Below are 9,232 nucleotides of genomic sequence, written 5' to 3' on the forward strand. Positions count from 1 at the left end.
ATCTATTAATAATAGATTATCTATCGATTATAATCGATCTAATAATCGATTATATATTAATAATAGGTTATCTATTATTATTCACTCCTGATATTATTAATATATCTTTCACCCACGAGAACCACTAGTAAATAAAAACACATTGACTGTGACATCTAGCTTGAGCCGATGAAAGCATTGTACACTTACCGCTTCCTGGACTGACTTCAAGTTTCTTTGTAGGCATGCCAATGGCAGTTCTGTTTCCTGCCTCTCCGCTTATCTGTTGCCTCGTCTCCTCGACTTGCCCCTGCCCGACATCCTCCAACTTCTGTGCAAACATCAACAAGGTAATGTGTGAGATACTGGGCCGAATCACCCCCTAGACAGAGTTGGATCAAAAAGGTTGTTCACAAAATATTTGCAAAAATACCTCGTGAGATATCAACAGAGCATCACATATGCTCAGGAGTGTATAATATAGATTAAATATGGATCATATGGATCTATATTATACCCTCCTGATATGATGGCAGGTGAAACAAAATGAGATCGTGGGGAGGTGGAAAGGTTAGAAGCAGGAGGATATATAAGAGATGCAGATGATAACAATAGAGGAACATAAGGAAAAATATAACAAGTGGGAGCTAGAGATGGTAAATGGAAATGATTAAGGATGAATACCCGAGTATAAATTGTGATTGAAGATAAAAGAATCTAACAAGCAAATAAGTAGTTAATGGAGAACGCGGGCAAAAAGACAACGAGGAAATAAACATATGTTGCACGAATGAAGGAACTATATTTAATGGAGTGATCATGAGAATGAAGCAGGGGGTTGACGTATGTATGTGGGGGGGGGGAGCAGTGGGTAAAACATAAATGTGAGGGAGCCTTGTAAACAATATGTTTATTAACAACAATGATGTTGCCTGTCACTGCTGAACACCAAACGGGAATCTCACAGTAATGAAACGTCAGTCTCTAACTCAGAGATGGTCTAAAAAATACTGACCGGAGTGTCTACCACAATGATATTTATACCTGTAACATTTGTTCGGTGAGGTACCCTGTGGTGGGTCTATAGGGGCCGTAAGTCGCAGTAAAGTCGACCGGGTTCGCTCCATACGCAGCAAAGCCAACTCCTGTCGGCGTCACCTGTGCCAAAAAATGAGCCAAAGCTTGGATATGTGTAACCGATAATCCAGAATCACTTTACCCAGAATCTGTGCTGTTCCCACAACCCACAACACCCTGTGTGCTATAGGAAACATATACAATATTGTCATGAGTGTAATAACATAGATTATTATATTATATTCTCTTGTATTCCTTTATATTACATTATATTCTCTATATTATATATACACTCCTGATATTATCAAAAGCTAATATTACCTAATTATTAATTATATTAGGTATTATTTGCTCTCGATATTATCAGGAGTAGATGAAGATATTATGTATAGTGAATTTCTGGCTTTGTAGTGAGAATTTTTTTCGGATATAAGTGACATCTCATTCATAAATGCAGCCTCAGGACAGCAACGGTACGCAGGGCCGACCAAAACTCCACAAGGCTAACATCCCAGCCCTCAAACTAATCCTAAAACACTAGCATGTGGTGCCTGCTTCAGCCGCGTTGGAACACGTCCAGGACCATACACCCACCTTCGCCCTTCACAGAGGGCAAATCCTCGCGCAACCATGTGGCCCCGATTCCCGCACACATTTTCCTGCCACCCACGCACATGCTCTGACCCAAGTGTGCTTGCCCTAAATCAATACCCCTTGGACACGCAACCGCGTTATTTTTGCCGCTGTAAAATATGCAGTGCGACGCGCAAATAGCCTTCCTCTATTCTTATTAGAGGCAAATCGCACACTTCCTAATATAAAGAGCCCAGACACGATCGATGTTTCGAGAGTACTTTGTTCGTATGCAACAACGTGAATCTTGTTTATATATGTAATCTCTTAATTGTTGCATGCGTATACCAGCCCTTGAACAAAGTAAAAGAGCGAAACACAACATAAACGTGAGAGTTGAGTAGCAGAACACTCCACAAGATTCCGAAACAAATTCTATTCAAACAGGTGAACGTGAAGTTCTCTTCAGAAGCAACCACAGCACCTCGCACGTTTAATGCGAGGGACTCGAAAGCCTTCGTTAATCCCCGAATTTATTTCCAAACATTCGATCTTTTTGTACAAAGATAGTGACATGTTGGATTGATAAGCTCACCACCATCCAACTATACAGAGTTATTGAACGGGTTTCAATACGGGACTGCCGCGTTTGACAACCCCACATAACCAGAGACAAGATTACATAATTTGTGAGGGTTGTACAATCAGGTCACTGCCTCCGCTTTCTCACATATCCTCTCTAACAGATTCGCAAGAAAAAGGTTTCGGGAATTTAAAGACCTACCGACCTTATTTCAATGTAACCGGAAACATACCTATGGTTTCGTTGGGCTTAAATGAGACGGAATGGAGAAGGTAGACTAACATTAGGCATACAGTCAGCTCCATAGCATGTCCGTGACTCCGTATGTGCGAAAATCATACCAGATGAGATTCTGTGTGTAACATGTGGCACACCGATGTTTAGAGCATATGTTTCCCCGGTCATTTTATGTGGGACGCCAACGCATATGGATCGATGAACTTCCTATTCTAAACTAGTAAACCGTTTCAAGTGCCTGTAGGCCAAGCCCTAATCGGACACGGTATACATTACACTACATGCGTACATGTGTATTTATACACACGCGGGCGCACGCGCGCACGCACGCACGCACGCACGCACGCACACGCACACGCACACGCACACGCACACGCACACATATATCTATATTGTTTCCCCATCAATTTACAACACCTATCATAGACATAAACACTTTTTAACACATTTTTGTTTTGTACTAGTGTTTGATGATCGCCCAGCACACGTAAACCTCATTGCCCATTCATCGATCCCTCCGCGCAATTACTGGAGAAAAAAACATTGGATGGCTCAAGTACTCACGATGCATTCCTTGTGGGAATAAAAAAATATGAGCGCATATTTAGGGCACGCGTTCACCAGGAGTTCACAGCGATAGGTAATGTACCCAATTCACAAGACTCGCGTACAAATGACTTTGAGCAAACAGCAGCAGCAACAGATTTCAGAATTTAGTAACAGGGTTATAATAATGGCCCACAATCCCATAACTCTATATCTCTAAACTAATCTGATATATACTGCATGGCATCAACATCTTTGAAAACCCATAGCCTTATGAAAAGAGACACATTAACACCTAACATGTATTTAATAATTAAGGGGTTTTCAAGGATTAGGTAGATGGAATGTCTTCAGAGATTCCGAAATTAAGCTGAAGTATGTTGCCGATTCCTAAACTTTCATATTAACTCATGAACAATGGGACGTGAGGCTTATGGATCTGGTACAATCAGGAGTTTCATAATATATAGACATTATCTATATTATAACACTTCTGATACATTGCCTATCATCATGAACTTCCTGTGAACGTTTGCCCTAAATATGCTCTCAGGAAAAAACTAAGAGAAAGCTCTTCCAAGGTGAAATACAACTAAAAAAAAAGAGTTGATGATAAGGGCAGTGTAGTCACTGATGGTGACCTAGTCAGGATATCCCCAGCTCGTGTGAAGGGGGGGGGGTAACGCAGCAAGATCAAGATTACACCCCTAAACGCGACAACAATTTATATGTGTTATGCAAGCTACACGTATGAACATATGCTTTTTATTTTATCGGGGGTGAACGACGACAAATAAATTGTCATTATTCAATAAATTGTCATTCTTCAAATAATTTGTCATTATTCACCCCTGATTTTATTGCTTCGCACCTTCCCTGATCCAAATACGGGTGAAAGAAGTGCGTTAAAAAGCGTTACTTACCTGTGAAATAGATGGCTGACCACTTGGCTGAGGTGGCAATCCAAATATGTTCACTTGCGTGCCATTGTAATTAACTGGATTGATGGGACCCTCTATCTTGGAACCTGAGTCAGGAAGTTAATCCAAGATTAAATCATATATGCATGCTAGTACAATATTGTTCGTATTGCGTATTATATATTCGATAATTGTTGTACATTCAGACGTGTATTAAAACTCTTGGGGTGAATTTCTGTTATAACTATTTGCATTTGACTCTAATAATACATTACACACCTGGAAATGGCTTGCTCCACGCATCCTTCACTTTGCTTCTCACCGGTGTTCGAGCCTATAACAATAACCAAAGTTATTAGTGCATCACATTCACAATAACACGAACAAATTTACAAGCTACTTCAATGAGAAAGTACGTAGAGAGGGAGAGTCTTTTTGACAAAATCGTCAATGATGAAAATGACCATCTGTAATCTACAGATGTATCATACTACATTTTAGGAAAGGTTTTAATTTTGTAATACAAGCCACATGCACGCATGCGTTTACGCAACTGCATGACTGACTGAGCACACACACATACACCTCAAGCTGCCTGAACACATGCATAAATGCATCAAACTCATTTATGTGATGAGCAATAGTAGACTTTAGTAGTAAAATGACCTTGGTATATTTACTATTACAAACTAAACTACTTATTAGTAAGTAAAATCGTTAGTTTCAGAATACGAGATTACTGTGCTAGCCTAGTTTCTACACTCAATGACACAACAACTCACCTTGCTGTATTCAGTGGCATATGGATTGTTTGACTTCACACTCTCTACTCCCTCATCCATCCAGAAGTCATTGATGTCATCGTAACCTCCATCAGTCACCTCCTCCACAACGAACGTCTTATCCACAACCTGACTCTCGTGTAGCCCATCTCTGCAGCAGAAATATACACGAATAAATACGTAATACAGGTTTATATCATGACATTGGAGAAGATAGATTTCGAGGGAAATAAACGCGACAATATAAAAAGAAGTTAAGAACCCTTCACTACAGTTCGAAACCTTCGCTACAAATACATTACTGGCAAAACTGGCAAGAACAAAAACCAGTTATATTTTTTTCTAAAAAATGCATGTTTAATTTACACCCATTAAGGGCACCTTACCTCGACACAGCAATTGCTTTGACATCTCTCTTGCCTGGTCTGAGTGTAAATGGCCCCACATACTTATGCGTCACCTCTTTGCCTCCTATCCTCAGCTGGAATGGATTTGGTTTTGGTCCATCGACAGTGAAGTACAGCTTTGCATGAGGAGACTCTGACGATAAAAGGTCATGCATTCATTACACAACCGACTGACTATTACTTTCTCATTACATTTTCTTAGCAACTTTAAAAAATTGTATAGGCTACCTGTAACTTAAGTGATGATATAATGGATTAAACGCAAACATGAATCAGCATCTATTTGTACCAAATATCTATGACAAATTGTTGTAATTGTTTTATTAGTATGCATTATTGCACGCACAACCAATAACGCGTGGGTAACACACGCAGGTTATACTGCACATGTCAGAAATACTAGTAATACCTGTCCTCAGTTCAACATACACACTGGTGTCAATCTTTGTTCTAGGCAAACCAAGGTGTGGGTTTCGCAATGGCATTATCGTTGGTGCTGCTATAGCACCAGCAGCCACGTTAGTATACATGCTTACATGCATCAAGCACTATAACCTGAAAACAGTCATTACAGAAATAACTAGTATTTAATGATTAATGCATTAAAATGAGTGTCATTGTTACTCACGAATGATATCTACAACAGATGACACTAGCAAATTGCCAGAGTAGCAATCTAGTTACAGATCTGTATGATCATGCTACTTAAAGGAGAGGTGTGTCTGGCATCACACTACTAAAAAAATTGCTGTGCTTTCTAACCTGTGCCGTGATTTAATCCAATTTCTACCAATCAAATCTCCCCCTTCTACAGCAGGCAGCGTCAAGAAACTTGTTCCTTGTCTTTCTCCTGCATGGAAAACAAAAAAGAACCCATTCAACAATACATGAATTAGCATGCTGTTGGGAGCTGTATGTTTTTCCATCCGTCATGCATACACGTTGTCACCTACCTATTGTTATATATATCCATAACAACAATTTCATACATTAACACCCCGACATGTTACTTTGCTCATTAGAATCGGAATGACTCATCTTGTATGTAAATGTATATGAAATTATACGAGAGCTTAGATGCTGTCTTAGAAGATGAGTTCTCCTGTTAATTCAATGGTTAATCTGTTATTAACACTGATGCACAGCACCACTATATAGTCTGCAGTAGATGCCAACTTGATCGAGTTTCATGAAAAACCCACATACTTTAGAAAATTCTGTGAGAATGAATTTATTTTCCGAGTTTAGTGGTCATAATGGCAGCAAAGCAAAGGGACAGCGTGCACCAGTAGAGCTATGGTCATAATTTGATCTGCATGTGCGACTTTTCATAAACTGAGCTTCTATAACCTGGAATGCTTTAAATCAATAAACATGATATAATATACCGGTATATATATTAATAGAAATAATAAATTAGCTAATATAATCGTTACCTACCCTTTGCTTTTCTATTAATGATCCGGGTAGGTTTTTATATACACAATTTCGGAATTCGTTACGTTATTGTTATGTTATTCGGCAGGCGTTTGAAAAGAGCGGGCCACCACCATGGCTAACACAGCACTGTCACTGAGATGGCCTGATCGCCGGCTTGTTCAAGTCGGCATAGTTGTTCAAATGAAGTGTGCTGGTTTGGCCGTGCAGTCTATCGCTGTGTGATATTATACGCATATGCTGATGTGCACGGTACCAAGAATGGCCGCTCTAATGACGATGATGACGATCAGATGATGAAAGTTTACGCTTTTCGTCTTGAATCCCGAAAACCGTGCAAGCGTCGGGAGATAAAGCCAGTTAACACGAAAAGACCAGTCCGGACGGTTAATGCTCCTCATCGACATCATCGTTGCGACTTAATTGTAACTAGCAGTTGCCAGTTGATCACAAACGGACGATGTATGTACTTGCTGTAGCTGAGTCAGTGAGTGTAGCTGTAGACTGTGGAGTGTACAGCTAGGTCGATACGTCGATAACCGTAAGTCGTACCAATAGTCAATACTGGCAATAGGCAATATATCACGTTACAACCGATGCGATGTCGATGGCCCTATGCTACCACACTGCACAGTTACCGGTACCTGTATCCACGGACGCTCGTACATCGTTGATGCACGAGCTCTGCTGCCCGACTATATATCACACGATCCGCGCAAAAAAACAGCACGTTTCGATCGCACAGATAACGTCATGGTCTCTAGGGGCCTACTGTAAACAAACATCAGCAAAGCCACGATTCGCGGACTACGATCCTGTAACTGTCACGCCATAGCAAGCTTCGCCAGTTTCCTTGCCATGCACGCCATCTAGCCTTTTATTTAATAACGAATTCGAATGTGAGACGAAGAAAGGATATAATATATACATAATATATCAAGAGCTAATAGTAATAGTAATAATTATAATATTACCACTACCAGTACAGCGTCACGTGTAATAAACGAAGCGACATCATCGATCGCCACAATCTCATCACAGAGATGAAAATTGCTCTCTTGTTTGTTGTGGCGGCGCAATCTAATATCAAAGATCATATACAATGTATATGATCTTTGCTAATATGAGCCGATAGTCACGTGATCTCTGTGGTGAGAATGGGAAGAATCCATAGATATGATATAACAACATAATATATATGTTGTTATATGATATCTATGGAAGAATCCCATCTGAAGGAGTAGATTCAGATTTTTAGATTTTTTAGATTTATTTATTTCGATAATTACTAAAGCATACATTACATCGATAACAGCATAAATAAACAAAATGCAGCTAGAAAATTATCGAGGATGAAAACACAAAAAAGCGTGGCTAACACACTTATTTCCATTGTGGTCCAACGTACATAACATAATTATTGTACATACTATACTATAAACTATAGCAAATATATACCCACGATCCCCAAAATTTCTTAGTGATACAGTGTTACAGTACAAAACATTGAAATACAGCATAAAGAAAAAATATATACAAAAAAACAAAAAACAAAAAACTTCAGGACCCGGTTGCACAGTCGTGGGTTAACTCTTAACTCTGAGTTAAATTCCTTAACTCAGAGTTAAAAGTTAACTCAGAGTTAAATTCGGTTTCACAGTCGTGGATTAACTTTAACTCTGAGTTAAATATGCCTAACTCAGAGTTAAAATTTAACTCTGGTTCGAACCTGGATTAACTCTTAACTCAGGGTTAAAAATGGCTGATTTTTACCTTTTTAACGCCCCAGTTTCCGAAAAACAAAAAGAATATCGCAAACACGACGACCCATTTTTTTCGACACTTCCTGTTAACTCACATAATGTTTATCGGTTGAAATGAACAAAGAACACCTTCACCAGTACCCCTGTCGATTTTAAAGGGGCTACCCCCACATTTACGAAAATGACATAGGTTTCAATGGGCCCCATGTTCTCTATCCTTGAACCGACGGGGCCGGTAAGATTTTCATAAGAATCTGCATAATTTATACATAAGAAACAACTTACATTCGATTTATTTATAGTTAGTCTTCGGTATCATCCTCTAGACTTTGAAGATTAGTTTCTACGAGGTTAGTTTAGCCTCAGGATAGTAATACTAGAGCTAATTAGTTTATCTAGTACTGCCCCGTGTTCGAATCATCCCGCTTGTAACCATATTTATTTACGTTTGTTGTTCGCTGACCGACGTGAGCCTATAGATGGCGTACCAACACTGATTTATTCCCATCCCTCCATTCGTTCAGTTATAATATTATTACTTGTAACAAATTCCTCGGTAGCTTCAACTGTTAGAGCGTCGTGCTAATATCGTGAACGTCGCGTGTTCGATCCCCGAGTTGGCCAAAAAATTATTTTCCTTGTTTATTATTTACCCGGCTGCCGGGTATATAAGATAACTCAATAACAATAATAATAATCTGTCCATATACTGTTTTTGCACTTGTTCGTAATATTGTTTGTTAGCTTCGATGTCAGCACACTCTTGTTAAACTCATAAAGTTCCACTAGCAGTGCCTTTTCTGCACTAGAAAAATTTGGTGATCGCTTCTTCATTCCTACCATTGCTGCATTTAGCTTGTTCGTCTGCTGCTGGCGTTTGTTCTATTGTTATTATTATTGGAAATTATGGGATACTAACTCTGAGTTA

The 9,232-nt window shown here is 39.3% G+C and overlaps 1 protein-coding gene across 1 annotated transcript in view; it reads right to left on the bottom strand.

Annotated features, from left to right (window-relative positions):
• The window catches only part of LOC106807208, a gene marked incomplete in the record, with an annotated part of 25,540 nt that extends 18,031 nt beyond the window's left edge, over positions 1 to 7,509 (bottom strand). The window contains 9 exon segments of the mRNA XM_014809493.1: positions 190 to 310; positions 1,024 to 1,137; positions 3,919 to 4,022; positions 4,195 to 4,249; positions 4,698 to 4,848; positions 5,084 to 5,237; positions 5,514 to 5,659; positions 5,867 to 5,954; positions 6,545 to 7,509. Of these exon segments, the coding sequence (XP_014664979.1) occupies positions 190 to 310; positions 1,024 to 1,137; positions 3,919 to 4,022; positions 4,195 to 4,249; positions 4,698 to 4,848; positions 5,084 to 5,237; positions 5,514 to 5,646 (832 nt within the window).
• Between the last annotated feature and the right edge of the window lie 1,723 nt (positions 7,510 to 9,232).

Source organism: Priapulus caudatus, unplaced genomic scaffold (assembly GCF_000485595.1).
Source record: "Priapulus caudatus unplaced genomic scaffold, Priapulus_caudatus-5.0.1 Scaffold201, whole genome shotgun sequence".
Lineage (NCBI taxonomy): Eukaryota > Metazoa > Priapulida > Priapulimorpha > Priapulimorphida > Priapulidae > Priapulus > Priapulus caudatus.